The sequence below is a fragment of the Erinaceus europaeus genome, chromosome 10, assembly GCF_950295315.1.
Source record: "Erinaceus europaeus chromosome 10, mEriEur2.1, whole genome shotgun sequence".
In the NCBI taxonomy this organism is placed as follows: domain Eukaryota; kingdom Metazoa; phylum Chordata; class Mammalia; order Eulipotyphla; family Erinaceidae; genus Erinaceus; species Erinaceus europaeus.
In genome coordinates this window covers 110,539,287-110,555,460 of record NC_080171.1, presented here as the reverse complement: position 1 = coordinate 110,555,460, position 16,174 = coordinate 110,539,287, and the positions used below count along the sequence as shown (strand labels likewise).

Genomic DNA, 16,174 nt, shown 5'->3' with positions numbered 1-16,174 from the left:
TTGCTAGGGGCCGGGTGGTGGTGCACCTGGTTGAGCACACGCGTCACAATGCACAAGGACCCAGGCTCAAGGCCCTGGTTCCCCATCTGTAGGGGGAAAGCTTTGCGAGCAGTGAAGTAGGTCTGCAGGTGTCTCTCTTTCTCTCTCCTTCTCTACTTCCCCCTACCCTCTTGATTCCTGGCTGTCTCAATCCAATAAATGAAGATTATAGAATATTAAAAAAAAGAAAGAAAGAAAGAAAGAAAAAGCCCAATGCTACTTTTTCTTTCGCACAGTTTCCATTTTTCTCCCTTATCTTTGTCTCTCTGTCTTAATGTTGTTTACTAACTCACCACTAGGCCTGACCTCTCTCAGTTAGACAGTGTGATTTCCCATTGTAGGGCTGGCTTTCTGAGGAAGTCCTTGAAGACTGGGTACCTGCAACGGACAATGCTAACTTGCTGTCATATCTTTGAGGCTGGAGACTTCCCCCATGACTTTCTGGAAAAGTAAACTAGTTTTCTAGGGTGTGAATGCAAGGTTACTTCTCAAGGGGAAGTCTACTTCTAAAGAGCCAGAATCTAAGTAAGTTCTTTCCTCCTCTCTGGACTGATGACTAAAAACTGCCCCATTTCCCAGAGTGGTCGCTCTTGGGTCTCTTAGCACATCTGCAGCATGTCAGTCCATTGGACCCATGGCTTTCTTTCTGGATTGATATTGAAAAAGTCAGTTCTTGATGCAACTGAGCCTAGTGGCTGAAGAAAAATAACACGTCCAGATTTTAAGTTAAAGCAGTTGCTCTGAAGTGTTTATTAATTTAATGTAATCTCGGTCAGCATTTTCCTATTCTTGGGCAATCTGTCTAGGGCACCCTTTGTGTTCTGGGGGAGCAATTCCAGCATCAAAACATTGGAGGATCGGGGTCTGCTTTCGCTTTTGCTTGCTGAGGTGTCTATTTCTTTCAACTGGTCTCTCTCCTCTGAGATCCAGGGATAGGTTCACAGTACTCCATGGTCACCTTCCATAGACGGTGTGACACCATATCATAACTGCATAGCATCTGGTAAACTTGTCTCAAATTAAAAAAAAATTTTTTGGGGGGGGGAAGGGGAGACTCAAGAACACTGACCATTCTTCAAGGCTGGGGACACAGCAGAACTTCCTCGAAGGTTCCTGGCCCAACAGTCCTGGCTGTCATAATTCTGTTTCTTCCTATTCCCAATGCCTGGATATTTCTCAGTCTCTCCTCCAAGTTCTTCTAATCAGTCACATCTTTAACTAATATTCTGCTGAGCCCTTGTGAGTCATTTAAGTGGGAGGGCTGCCAAGTTAGTTTGGTCCATCGTTTTTAATATGGTTAATTCTCTAAGGACCAAAATGAGGCCTTGAAAGTAGCTCTGTGCCAATGAGTTACAACACCGCCTTCTCCCTTGGGTTTAATTTACAGCCCCATTCAACCTCTCTGGACTTCAACCCCCCTTATAAACAAAGTAGAGGTTTATACTAAGCATTCACTAAGCTCCCCTGTAGTTCAAAATCTTCCTACAGAGCTGCCTAAACCTACCTAGGCACGACAGAACAGGCTAAGAACAACTATACACGGTCACATGGTCACATGGAATCTGCCTGCCCTGGACCCAACCAACATAGGTCTCTTTGTATAATTATCCTAGATAATCCCCTTGCTCACAACAAACTCAGCAAGTGTTATCAATGTGTCTCAGCTCCCAACTTTATGCCTAGGCCAATGCTCTGCTTGCTTTTAAACCCTACAAACAGTAGAACTGGGTTCCAGAAAGAAAATACACCAAACGCAGAAGGAGCAAGAGACCTGGTTACTAAGGAACCATGCCTGCCTCCCAGAACAAATGATTTAATGATTTCATGGTCCCACCCACCATCCACATACCATCAACCTGGTCAAATCACCGAGGTGTTTGAAGATGAGTTTGTTTGCCAGGCCATCTGCCTGGTCTGGGAAGGAGATAAAGAAAGCCTTAGGACTAGAGGTCATGAGATCACAGGGCTCTGATAGGTGGGAAATAAAACAGCTTGCAGGAAGGGCAGGTGAGGAGGAGCATCTGAGAGCTGCAGTGGGGGTGCACAAATCCTCTCTTCCTGGGCAGGGGGGAGGGTAGATATTTATGATCAATAAATCTGTCAGGGGCAGTAACAGGAGACCACTCCTCCTCAAACTGCTCACTGAACAGTCTCCTTGTCAGGTGGGGGCTGAGGATTTGGGGAGGTGCAGGGAATGAGAAAAAAGGTGTGAGCACTCTAAGGCCTGGAGCAACAGATACAGATAAGTGCATAAGAGTGCATCTGGAAAAGGGGAATGCTGAACTGTAAATACTCACGAAAAAATCTTTAATTTTTTTAAAAAATATTTTATTTATTAATGAGAGGGATAGGAGGAGGGAGGGAAAGAGAGAGGGAGAGAGAGAGAGCCACCTCCTGGATCAATTTAAATTGGGGGATGGCCTCCTTCTGTTTTTGTTTGTTTTGTTTTATTTTTGTTTTTGCTTTTTTACCAGAGTACTGATCAGCTCTGGCTTAGGGTGGTGCAGGGGATTGAACCTGGGGCTTCAGAGCCTCAGGCATGAGAGTCTCTTTTCATAACCATTATGCTATCTATTCCTGCCCTGAAAAAAAAATTTTTTTAACTGCCACCAGGATTATTGCTGGGGCTTGGTGCCTCCACACCAAATTCACCATTCCTAGTGGCCATCCCCTCCACACATTTATTTTATTGGATAGGACAGAGAGAAACTGAGGGGAGAGGGAGAGGGAGAGGGGGAGGGAGAGGGAGAGGGAGAGGGGGAGGGGGAGGGGGAGGGGGAGGGAGAGGGAAACATCTGTAGCACTGCTTCATTTCTCTTGAAGTTGTTCCCACCACACACACACACACACACACACACACACACACACACACACACACACACACACACACCTTCAGGTGGATAGAGCTTGAAGAAACTGTATTATGTGAAATAAGTCAGAAAAAGAAGGATGAATATGGGATGATCTCACTCATAGGCAGAAGTTGAAAAACAAGATCAGAAGAGAAAACACAAGTAGAACCTGAACTGGAGTTGGTGTATTACACCAAAGTAAGACTCTGGGGTGAGTGGGGGTGGGGGGGGGGTGAGAATACAGGTCCTGGAAAAGGATGACAAAGAACCTAGTGGGGTTTGTATTGTTATGTGGAAAACTAAGAAATGTTATGCATTTAGTACAAACTATTGTATTTACTGTAAACTATAAAACATTAATCCCCCAATAAAGAAATTAAAAAAAAAAAGAAACCACATATTCTGCCAAAGGAAGACAGAACAGGTGCCAGAACTCCTGCCCAGGTGAGCCCAGGTTGTTACAACCACCTTAGGGCAAAATCAGTGGGAGATGCAGAGCCCAGTGTTATACTTTATGCTGCATCTGCAGTTAGTGTGCTGATTTCAGTTTTAGCCCATCATCCTGGGACCTCTCACTCTACAGCAAACTCCAGGAAACAGTCTCACTCTCTTTCTCTTACATACACACATGTACAGGACTTCCTAAATAAATCAGAGACACGCCCAGTACCTATACTAATAAATCCATGTGTCCGGAATCTAGCGCTTGGTAAACAGGTCACGTCAACACAATGAATTCTGCCGATTGCTTTGTCTTCTGTTCGAGGAAATGTGAGTTCAATATCACACATGGCATGTCACAAATAGCAGAGAACAGAGTTAAGGCACAGATTCCTTCCCTGGTATTTGCAGTTCCCTCAAAGAACCACCTACAATTGCAACATGACCTGCACAGGGGGGAGGTAGCAATCCCCCCCTTCTGGCCTCAGCATGGATAAGGGGTGACTCATTTTCCATGTAAGGATACTGGTTCATTTTGGGGAACCACAGGATTGATAAGACCAGCACCACTCTTCCTGGGACTCAGAAATGATCATTTCCCACAAAAGTCTGGACTGATTTTACAAATCATGAGATGTGTCACATAAGCATTAAAAACAAAGGGCTCCTAGGGCAAATGGTAAGCTTTTGCAGTAATGAGGATGATGATAATAAAGCGTGTCTAGTGTAACAAGAAGGACAAAATCCCCATTAAGTCACTGCTTCTGAGAAACCTGTGTGTTTCAGTCCTCATAATAATAGGACTTTGGCAGAAAAACATTCCAGGCCAAGTTTTCAGCTGCTAATCACAGTTTCCTTTATCCATGCTGTCTTCTACGTAGGTTTGCTTGCCTGTTTGCTCTGTGTGCTCATGCACTCACTCTATCAGCCACCAAATTAGGTGCTCGATACTGGCACTGAGTAGCTGGGCACACATAGCTTTCACAGCTTATAGATAATGCTCAGATTCCATTTTGCTTCGACCAAGGCAGAGCTGGGATGTGTGGGAGTGATAAGTGGAAACTGAATTCAAGAAAAGAGTTCAGCCGATTGCTCAACAATCTGTTTGGCTTTGTATGTTAACTCTCTTTTCAGCTACCAGGTTCCAGGTGCCATCAGGATGCCGGCCAGTCTTCCCTGGACTGAAGACCCCACCAATGTGTCCTGGAGCTCTGCTTCCCCAGAGACCCACCCTACTAGGGAAAGAGAGAGGCAGACTGGGAATATGGACCGACCAGTTGACTCCCATGTTCAGCGGGGAAGCAATTACAGAAGCCAGACCTCCCACCTTCTGCAACCCACAATTACCTTGGGTCCATGATCCCAGAGGGATAGAGAATGGGAAAGCTATCAGGGGAGGGGATGGGATATGGAGATTGGGTGGTGGGAATTGTGTGGAGTTGTACCCCTCCTATCCTACAGTTTTGTTAATATATCCTTTCTTAAATAAAAAATAAATTAAAAAAAAAAGAGTTCAGCCAATGACACTATTGTTATATCAGATTGCAAATAAGTGTGGTCATATAATGAGCCAAAGTTGTTTGGCCATTTCTCCTTCAAGTCAATATGAAGAGGTGAAAACAGGGTTGAGGTGAAAAGGAGGGTATTTCTCCCACTGCGTTATACAAGACTCAGAAGTCAGAAAGGAGTGAAATTGCAATACAAGCCTGGAAACTGGAGTTCAAGTGAGAGACTAAAGCCTGGGCCTTCCTTCCAGTAAGGGTCTGTGGAACAACTTACTAGCATGCACCCCCAGGGTCTGCTGCGAGCTCCACACCAGCCAACTAACAGGGTCTCTCACAATGTGATGACAGCAAATATAGTCCCTACTTCCTGGGTGACTGCCATACCCTAAGCCCACTTATCCCTCCCTTGGCTAGGGGTGACCTGGGCTTGGAGTGCTGTCACACTCATAGCTCTGGCTCTGGTGAGAGTGTAGGGTGGGCATGTGTGTGCATGTGTGTGTTTGTGGGGGGTTACCATCTGATCTGAGTCAAGTCAAGCTTAGGCCATGGTGCTCATGATGATAGAATGACTAGGGAGGGCTCTCTGCCTCCTTCTGTACCTCCTCTGTGTAAGTGTGCAAGCACACACACAAACAAGGAGACAAGGTACAGACACTCAGGTGGACAGACAGACATACAAAGGCACACGCATGCATGCGTACCACACATATACATGTGAATACAGACACACAAGCCCACACATGCACATGCACACCCACACACAATTTACCACACATCTCCACACTCAGCGTTTCTGTGCCCTGGAGAACCAAGCTCTGACTGGAGGTTATTTGGGTACCACATGCAAAGAGACACACATGGTTTTTAGCACAACCACATGTGAAGTGACACTGACAAACGTTCACCTCAAGAGACGAACCCCCAACTATGCAAAGAGAACATGGGCAACTATCCTATTTCAGGAGCCTTCAGAGAAGCTCAGCCAGTGGGAGCATCAACTTGCAAGTCTGAGGTCCTATGCTACAGGTTCAGTCTCAGCACCAATATAAGCCAGGGCTAAGCAGCGCTCTGGCCATGCCCCATAATTAATTAATGAAATCTTTTCAAAAAGAATCTATCCTGTTTCAGACTTGAGAAACTGTTCAAATACCACAAAAGGAAGGCAGACCACCACCACCCCATAGGGCACTGCAATTGACTTGTTGCAACTGACTTCAGAATCTGTGTCAGGAAGGGAATAAAAATATATGTTCAGGGGGCCGGGTGGTAGCACTGCAGGTTAAGCGCACATAGCGCGAAGCTCAAGGACCAGCGTAAGGATCCCGGTTGGAGCCCTCGGCTTCCCACCTGTGTGTGTGTGGGGGTGGTGGGCGCCTCACTTCACAAGCGTTGAGGCAGGTCTGCAGGTGTCTATCTTCCTTTCCCCTTCTCTGTCTTCTCCATCTCTCTTGATTTCTCTCTGTCCTATCCAACAACAACAGTAATAACAACAATAATAATAACAATAACAATGATAAACTGCTGGGGAATTATGCAGATGCAGTCACATCTGCCAAGCTGTCCCCTCAGGCTTTGCCACTTCCCACAATATTCTCATAGTGCCTTTTTCAACCAATCCTGTCCCGACACGTCACTCCTGGTTGTTGCCCTATAAAGCCCTTCTTCTTCCGCCCTTCTTCTCTCTTACCCACTTTTCAATTGGTGATTAGATGTAAGGGAGGGTGGTCCGGGAGGCGGCCATTTTTGCTACCTCCTCGTAGCCAGAACCACTGCGCTCTCACCCAACTCTGAGGTGCCCGTGAGAATAAAGATTTGTGCTCCCTCTTCATTCCAGATCTCCTCTCTCTCTTCTCCGCGACACAGCCCGACACCTGGTGCCTCCCCAGCAATAAACAACAAGGGCAACAAAAGGGGAAAAAAATAGCCTCCAGGAGCAGTGGATTCATAGTGTAGGCATCGAGCCGCAGCAATAACCCTGGAGGCAATAAAATAAAATTAAATTAAATTTAAAATGCATGTTCAGTGTGTGATCACTTCCTAACACAGCTTACCAAATCTGTGTTCCATCTAAATGGATGAAGCCAGCTACACCGTCTGCCTCCCAGGGGCCATCCCCACATACCCCATTTACAGAGTAGTCTTCTTCATGGCATTGCTCCTGTTCCATCTCCTCTCCCTGCAGACCTTTAGTCCAGTGACCGTATTCTCAAGCTGTGAGCAGGCCTGGAGTGTCTCAACACAGCACTGCACTACAGCTTCCCCAGGAGTCTGTGGCATAACTGCAAGAGACCGTGTAGCGTGTCTGCTTCTCTTTACCTGGGTCATCTCCCTCCGCACTGAATGTTAGGGAGTGACTCGGATTACACCATGACCTTTTAAGAGCTCCCTCACAGCAGTAAATGGTTCTTAGCAGTGAAAGAAAACCTTCTGCCATCTGAGAAGCAGTGGATACTCTACCTAGGGCTGCCTAGGGGCCTTTTCTTTCTGTGATGGTGGGATGTTCCAGATTCCAAGCTACACATGGCTACTGAGTAACTGAAATGAAACTAGAGTTATCAAGACATTGTGCAGATTTTGATATACTGACTTCTTGGACCTTAGTTACCCCAGTCCAAATTCTCTTAGTTGTCCCCAAAGCACTAAGCCCTCTTTTTAACCTTAGGTAATAAGGCCTTTGTCTGAAGCATATCCTTGGCCCCAGTGGGCACATGTCTTCCCCTGTCTTCTCTTGGAAAGTATATGTTCTTCACACACTTATTCCCAAACAAGAGTCACTTTTTTTTTTCTTCTTCAGTTTACCGTAAATTCATGTCTTCCTTCAAGCTACTCACTTCTATTCTTTTAATCATATAATTGTTTTCCTTTTCGATGCTGATTCCTCTATCCAGTCAGCCCCTCTAGAAAGATACAACACTTGTGCCTGGTATGGACAGGTGATCAGCAAACCTACCTGGGCAGGTTGGGGATACAGCATAATGGTTATGTCAAAAAAAAAAGACTTTCATGACTGAGTTCCAATGTTCTAGGTTCAGTTCCCAGGACCACCATAAACCAGAGCTGAATAGTGTTTTGGTTTTACACACACACACACACACACACACACACACCCCAAAACAGAAACAAACAAACAAAAAACTCATGGACTGTCTAGACTTAGTGGTATACTTGAAAAAATATTTCAGGGAGCTGGGCGGTGATGCACCTGGTTGAGTGCACACATTACAGTGCACAAGGACCAGGGTTTGAGCCCCAGTCCCTACCTGCAGGGGGAAATCTTCACAACTAGTAAAGCGGGGTTGCAGGTATCTCTGTCTCTCTCCCTCTCTCTCTCTCCCCCTTCCTCTCAACTTCTAGCTGTCTCTACTCAATAAAGAAAAGATAATAAAAATATTTTATAAAAAAAGAAAAATATTTCAGAGCCTAAATGTCAAAGATGATCTCTTTTCCAAACTTAAATGGGCTGTGTAGGAGAATATCTACTGCTTCGATTGTGAGAAGATTCTTGACAGGAGGCCTATGGGAAAGTCTGCAGCCACCACATAATGAACTAGCTCTCCGTCACCCTTGGAGAAGACTGGCTACCCATCTGGGCTGTCCACCCACTGCTGGTAAATAACCCCAGAAGACAGCTGCTTGTCAAGAGACCCAGCAGCCAGGTCAGGAGTGCAGCAAGGCTCTGCTCTGGGCTGTGAAGGATCCATACCAGGGTCCTTCCTCCCTTTGGTGACTATCTGCTTACCCTTTTCCTGTGACTTCTAACTTCCGGTCTTTCAGAGCAGCACGCAGCTGTAGGCACTCCGTCATCAATTCCAACAGGCCAGCCAAGAAGTTTTGGGGCATAATCATCAAGCCAACAGTAAACTTCCCAACATGGTACTCTGAAAATACTTTCAAAGAGCAAGGGCTTACCTTTCAGAGTTGGAATAGGGGTGTCATGTCCATCCAGTTGTCCCAAAGGGTCACTTGGATCGGGAACCTCTACTTCCCCTGTGAAAAAAGCACAACATAAATATTCAGTGAAACTTTGTGAGATCTCACTTAATTTGCTTCTAACGCAAAGACAACGGTACGCCAGCGAAATTGTACATCTTTATACAAAACCTAAAAGGATATGGTGTTATGGTGACTATTGGAAGGCTGTTGCAGTGTCCAATTTGACATAATAGTGAAAAACGTTTCTTCGTTTACCCCAAGAATGATGAAATGAAGATGTTTTACATCACAGACAAAAGAAAGCAAACGTGAATGGAGAAGCCCGGAAGTTCATCAGAGAGGGAGACAGAAACTGAAATTCTGGCTTACAGTCTTACTTTTGCAGTAAGAGTCACCAGGTTGACCTGCAGATACAAGGCTCCTGGTATTTCTGAATATTTGAAATTTTCTGGGGGTCGGGTGGTAGCACAGGGGGTTAAGCGCACGTGGCGCAAAGCGCAAGGACCAGAGTAAGGATCCCGGTTCGAGCCCCTGGCTCCCCACCTGCAGGGGAGTCGCTTCACAGGCGGTGAAGCAGGTCTGTAGGTGTTTATTTCTCTCTCCCCCTCTCTCCATTTCTCTTTGTCCTATCCAACAACGAATGATATCAACAGCAATAATAATAACCACAACAAGGGCAACAAAAGGGGGAAAACTGGCCTCCACGAGCAGTGGATTCGTGGTGCAGGCACTGAGCCCCAGCAATAACCCTGGAGGCAAAAATAAAATAAAATAAGAATTCCCCCCCCATTTGTTTGTTTGGTTATTTTGCCTCCAGGGTTATCACTGGGGCTCAGTGCCAGCACTACAAATCTATCACTTTTGATGGCCATTTTTTCCAATTTATTGGATAGGGCAGAGAGAACTTCAGAGGGGAGGGAGAGAAAGAGAAATAGACACCCCAGAGGACCTGGTGGGGGTTGTACTGTTACGTGGAAAACTGAGAAATGTTATGTACAAACTATTGTATTTACTGTCAAATGTAAAACATTAATCCCCCCAATAAATTAAAAGAAAAAAAGAGAAAAGAAAAATAGACACGCGCAGACCTGCTTTACCGCTGCTGAAGCATCCCACTGCGGGTGGAGAGCAGGGGCTAGAACCCAGGTCCTTGAGTGTACACTCAACCAGGCGCACCACCGCCTGCCCCCCAACCCCTTGAAAATTTCTTCCAAGCTTTTTTTCACTTCCCTCCCTTACTCCTGGCCCCCAGAACCACTGAACTGCTAAAAGTAAAATACGTCTACCACAACTGGAAGACAGATGCTTCTCACTTTTACAATAACAGCAATCCTACCTCTCAGAGACAAGATATGAGCAGGGGTTGTTCTCTTTAATCACAATGAATATCAAGAGCAAAAACAAATCGATTCTGCTTGGGACTGAACACTCAAGTGGGAACACAGCAAGTACAGGCCACAGTCCCGAGGGTAAGGATGGGAAGGTATGTATGCATGTCACCCATGAGTCCTCTGTAGACCTTGACTGTATCCCAAGCCAGGCTTTCCTTATTTGCTTTTATTTCCAGATTTCACCTGGAACTTGGCCTTGAATGAGGTCCTAGTATTTGTGAGGATGAAGGGTTAGAAATGTCAAAGTTAGGGCCAGGCAGCGGGTTCAAGCCCCCAATCTCCACCTGCGTGTGTGTGGGGGGCTTCAAGAGTGGGGAAGCAGGGCTGCAGATGTCTCTTCCTGTACCTTCCCTCTCAATTTATCTGTTCTAATATAAGAAAAAAAATAAAACATTAAAAAACCTTCTAAAATAGAACTATGAGCTTTTTCCAAAATGAAGACCCCAAATCTTCATCTTTAATATTCTTGCCTTTAGGTTCATGATTAAAATTTGTTTGGTTTTATATCTTAACTCTTTTTCAGCCACCAGGTTCCAGATGCTACCATGATGCCAACCTGACTTCCTGGGCAGATGAACCCACCATGTGTCCCAAAGCCCCACCTCCCCAGGCCCCACCCCACTAGGGAAAGAGAGAGACAAGCTGGGAGTATGGATCGACCTGCCAATGCCCATGTTCAGCAGGGAAGCAATGACAGAAGCCAGACCTTCTACCTTCTGCACCCCATAAATGACCCTGGGTCCATACTCCCAGAGGGATAAAGAATAGGAAGCTATCAGGGGAGGGGATTGGATATGGAGCTCTGGTGGAGGGAATTGTGTGGAAACGTGCCCCTCTTATCCTATGGTCTTTCCAATAGTTCCATTTTATAAATAAAAAAATTTTAAAAATCTTTAAGGAAGAAAGGGAGGGAGGGAGAGAGGGGGGAAGGACAGGCAAAATAAGGACTGACTGACTAGATAGCTTCTACATCTGAGTTTCTAGTGTCATGGTTATCAAAGATTGTGTGTACACGTGTATACACACACACACACACACACACACACACGAAAATCTCAAACACCAGTCACAACATGGATGCACCCTGGAGATAAGGGAATCTCAGATGCAACCAGGCATGCAAAATTCCTCAAATTGTTGAACTAAATAAACACTGGCCAGCTTTGACTTACGGATTCTTGCATATCTCAGCTAAACCTTTTCCAGAATACTGATTCCTAAACCTATGTCCATGCTGATGATACACCACCCTGGTCACCCTTAGAGAACTCAGCCCCTAGCTCCCAAATGGCCAACCTGGCAGACTTGACTTTGAGTCAAGGCTATTTATTGCTAGTGAGAGGAGACTCCTTCTTCCTATCACTTTTAGTCAATATTTACCTACCCATCAGATACCAACTTTCCAAAAAATGTTCCTGATCATTCATTCAGAAGCTACACGTTTATTTTCCAAAACTAGTCCCTCTCAAGTGACTCATTACTTCCATGACAACCGTTATCATTCTCCCCAAGTTATATTTTAATTTTCCTCTCTGGATATAAGGGACTTGAGGACTGAAATGCTGCAACTCTTCCCCTTGGGGTTGGGGAGGCACCGGGTGGAGGTGGGAGTCATGGTCCCAAAATTAAGACCAAGAGACACAGAGTTGGCTCAGCAGGACAGCATCTTCCTCGCAGGCTTGTGGCCCTAGATTTGATGTCTTGAACAATGTGAGGGCAACACAGACAAGATCATTAGAACTAGAGCAGCTGTTTATGTGCTTTCTCTCATTAAAAACAAAGTTTTTTTAAATTAAAAATTATGTCAAGGAGCTGATTCCAAGATAAGAGGAGCCTGTATGAGACTTCAGATGTGATCTTTCTGGTTTTTTTTTTAATTTTCTGTATTATCTTTATTAATTAGATAGAGACAGCCAGAAATCGAGAAGGTAGGGGGTAATAGAGAGGGAGAGGCAGAGAAACATCTGCAACACTGCTTCACCACTCTCAAAGGTTTCTCCCTGTAGGTACAGACTCGGGGCCCGAACCTGGGTCCTTGTGCATTGTATCGTGTGCACTCAACCAGATGTGCCACCACTCAGCCCCCAGATTTGATCTTTAGCACCAATAAAACAAGAACAATATCAAAACTAGAGAGAATCTTGGGTTTCATAACATAGAAGGCATTGTCTAGTGGAGGCAGTCAGTGCTTTTGTGTTGAAGAATATGACTTCAGTTTGGGTTTAAATTTTAAATTGGCATGTTACACATAGCATCACTCAGCACTGTTTAAATGTAGAGAGACCACAGGAAATAAAACACACTTGTACTGTATATAGACATCTGAAAGAAGCGTAAAAATTATTAACTGCTTAGGAGTTGACAAATGGTGTGAAACAGTCAAATAAACATATACCCTAAAGAAAAATAAGCACTATTAAGGCCAATTCAACTATGGAAAAGCTTCCCAGGTGTTCCAAGAGAGCATTCTCTTGCAAGCATCTGTGTCAGAAGGTGGAGGAGCACACAGCTTGTGGGAGAACTGGGGCAATCTAGATGCTCCCACTGACTGACAAGCAGAGGTCACCTCCATACACACTGCAAAGGAGAAGTAACACCGGAAATGCTCAAATGTTCCCTGAATGTTTGTGATGGTCAGTAGAATTGCTGGGAGTTCTTTTTGTTGTTGTTCCTATCAGCCCTAAGCTACTCTAGGAAACTTTTGATGTTTTGTTTGTTTGTTTGTTTTTAGCAAAGGAGTATGTTTACATACTTGGGAAAATGGGCAAAATTACAACTGGCTTATTAGGCTGATACCAGGGACCTCCAGTTCAGGCCTGTGTGCATATTTAAGACACGCACAGGAAGAATCTCGGGGCCAAGCGATGGTGCATGCCATTAAGCGCACACATTACAATGTACAAGGACCTGGGTTCTAGCCCCTGGTTCCCACCTGCAGGGGGAAAGCTTCACGAGTGGTGAGGTAGGGTTGTAGGTGTCTCCCTTCCTAGATCCCCCTACCATTTCAATTTCTGTCTCTATCCAATAATAAACAAATAAATAAATTGGGGGAAGAACAGGTTGTTTCTTTAAAAAAAAAAAAAAAAAAGAATTTCATCAAAATGAATCGAGGGATGACCATAGTGAAAGTGAAATCAACAACTTGGCTCCCTGGCTCCCCACCAGCAGGGGAGTCGCTTCACAGCGGTGAAGCAGGTCTGCAGGTGTCTATCTTTGTCTCTCTCCCTCTCTGTCTTCCCCTCCTCTCTCCATTTCTCTCTGTCCTATCCAACAATGACGACATCATCAACAACAATAACTACAATAATAAAACAACAAGGGCAACAAAAGAGAATAAGTAAATATTAAGAAAAAAAAGAAGAACTTGGCTCACTGCTTTCTCTCTGACTAGCACACTGTTTTGTAAACCACCTCTGGACACTGCTTAACTCCCTGCCCTGCTTGACAATCACTGCCAGATAGATCTGATCGGTGACACATCTGATCTGCTCCCAGTAACCTCTCCTCTGAGGCCATCTTCAGGCCCACCTAGGGTTACCTCGTGGTGGTACCATTCCCCTAGTGGCTAGCAAGTCCTCTGAAGGGGAGGTTGTGTGCTTGTTATCCGAGAGAACAGACAGAAAAGAGAAAAAGAGAGGAAAAGTTCTGCTTTAACTGTGTGGGACTTGTTTTCTTTTGGAAAACCAAGATACTACTTAGAACAAATGCCACATTCTCACTTGGGTAAAATGCTAAAAGGGACAGCTACGGCTGCCATTTTCATCAGCTAGGTCACATTTGTGGTGCTTTAACTGCTGTCCACCTGGTGTGGGTAAGTTTCTGTGTAAAAACTGAAGCTGCCTTTGTGAATCCAATAGGACATAGATTCATTGGATTTATTATGGATCGTTCAATGATTCAGTAGCACGTCAATGAGTACTAAGAAACCAAATCACTTTAGAGAATATTGGGTGTTCCCAAAAGGAATTTTGGTTCATACTCCCAGTGGGAGAAAAATGATAGGAAGAAGATGAGCAGAGGGCTCTGAACTTCAACTCCACATGACTCAGAGAGAAACAAGAGGAAAAAAGGAAGGACATTGGGAAATAGTAATAGGTACTATCACTAATAAAAACTGTCAGTGTGACTTGGAAAGGAGAAGATGGAATTGTAAGGGGTAAAAATGGGCAAAAACATATGAATATAAACAGTTACAGAAATAATAGTTGGGGCCAGGCAGTGGCGCACCTGGTTAAGCACTCACATTACAGTGTGCAAGGCCCCAGGTTCAAAAACCCCTACTCCCCACCTGCAGGAGGGAATCTTCACAAGTGGTGAAGATGGGCTGAAGATGTCTCTCTGTTTGTCTCCCTCTCTGCCCTTCCCCTCTCAATTTCCCTACCTTATAATAAGTAAAAAAATAGTTTAAAAAAATAAATAAATAATAGTCAAGCCATATTTGTGACCTTAGCAGAATTGCCGTAGCCTCCAGTGGAGGATACAGGACTCTGGTGGTGGGAACGGTGTGGAGGTATACCTGTTATCTTGTAATTTTGTATATCAATACTGTCACTAATAAGATTAATATAAAAAAGGGGAGTCGGGCGATAGCGCAGCAGGTTAATCACACATGGCGCAAAGCGCAAGGGCCAGCATAAGAATCCCGGTTCAAGTCCCTGGCTCCCCACCTGCAGGGGAGTCGCTTCACAGGCAGTGAAGCAGGTCTGCAGGTGTCTGTCTTTCTCTCCCCGTCTCTTATCTTCCCCTCCTCTCTCCATTTCTCTCTGTCCTATCCAACAATAACAACAACATCAATAACAAGAATAATAACTACAGCAATAAAACAACAAGGGTAACAAAAGGGAATAAATATTTTTAAATGTTTTTTAAAAAATATTAAAATAAAAGAGAGAGAGAGAGAGAGAGAGAGAGAGAGAGAGAGAATAGTGGGTGTTGAACTGAAATCTGCATTAGCTGTCAGGCACGGTGTTATCATTCCTCAGCCAGAAGAAGGCACATTCTTAAAGGCATTTGTCAATGTCCTGGTATGTTTGGGGTTGAACCGGGGGTGTCTGCAGATTGAATAAATCAAAGGATGATTGTTCATGTCAGTGTGCTTGTTAAGTTTCACGTGGGACCTGTCATCACTGAAGGTGTGCACACCCCATACAAACGTGCACAAATTCTGAGTAATTGGAAACCTACACCAGCCAAACAAAGCTCTTCTCTTCTGTAGACCTTTTCTCAATGGGAACCTCTACTGTGACACCCTGGGGGCCATTTTGAGTTAGCGGCTGGTAGTAGGACATCAGTTAGAGAAACTTACCTCTGAAAAAGCAGAAAATAAGTTAATCCTGACATCCAGGGCTTTCCCTCTAATATTAAACCAAGCATGGAGACTGGAGTTGAAGCCAGGAGTCCATGGCACTATTTTGTCTTTGATCTATTTTTTTTTTAAATCTATTGTTCCAACTAATTTTTTATTCACTAATTACCACTCGTTGACCTGAAATAGATGTAGCTTGGAGCATTTTGAACAGCTTCAATGAGGTTTCCTTTTAATTTGTGAAAGTATTTTTATTTACCAAAGCTGGGCCTTCTTGGATCTGGTCATTCTTAGGGGAAAAAAAAAAAAGTACAAATGTCAGGATCTGAGAAATTCAGAATCTGGGGGGGGTGCAAAGGGAGGGGGCGTATAGACCAAGAACCTGGGGCAAAGCAAAGGACACAGTTTAGAAGAGACACACTCAAGTTCTGCTGAAATATCTCACGCAGTTCAGAACAGCCTCTTAGTTTAGCAACACATCAAATCAAAAATACCCTTGATGCTGGCAATACAACAGAAATGAAAGGAGGAAAAATTAGTAGTGGGAAAGGTACCGAGTCTAAGATTTTAAAAGGTGAATCCATTAGCCTGGGAACTGGGCCAGAGAAAGTGTGTCAATAGTAAGATTTGATAATGTTTCTGGGAACGGGCCTATTAAAATGTTGCACAAATGTCTTAATTGCCAGCCAGGAAACCACACAGCATGCA

General features: G+C 44.5%; 1 protein-coding gene across 2 annotated transcripts in view; it reads right to left on the bottom strand.

Moving 5' to 3' along the window:
* ROR2 (receptor tyrosine kinase like orphan receptor 2) overlaps positions 1-16,174 on the bottom strand; it is a 231,687-nt gene that overhangs the window by 43,193 nt on the left and 172,320 nt on the right. For both annotated transcript variants that reach the window (XR_009552137.1, XM_060200508.1), the window contains exon 2: positions 8,747-8,824. Coding sequence is in view for 1 of the 2 variants with exons in the window: in XM_060200508.1 (XP_060056491.1) it covers positions 8,747-8,824 (78 nt within the window). In the remaining variant the exon portion in view is untranslated. The remainder of the gene's footprint in view (positions 1-8,746; positions 8,825-16,174) is intronic.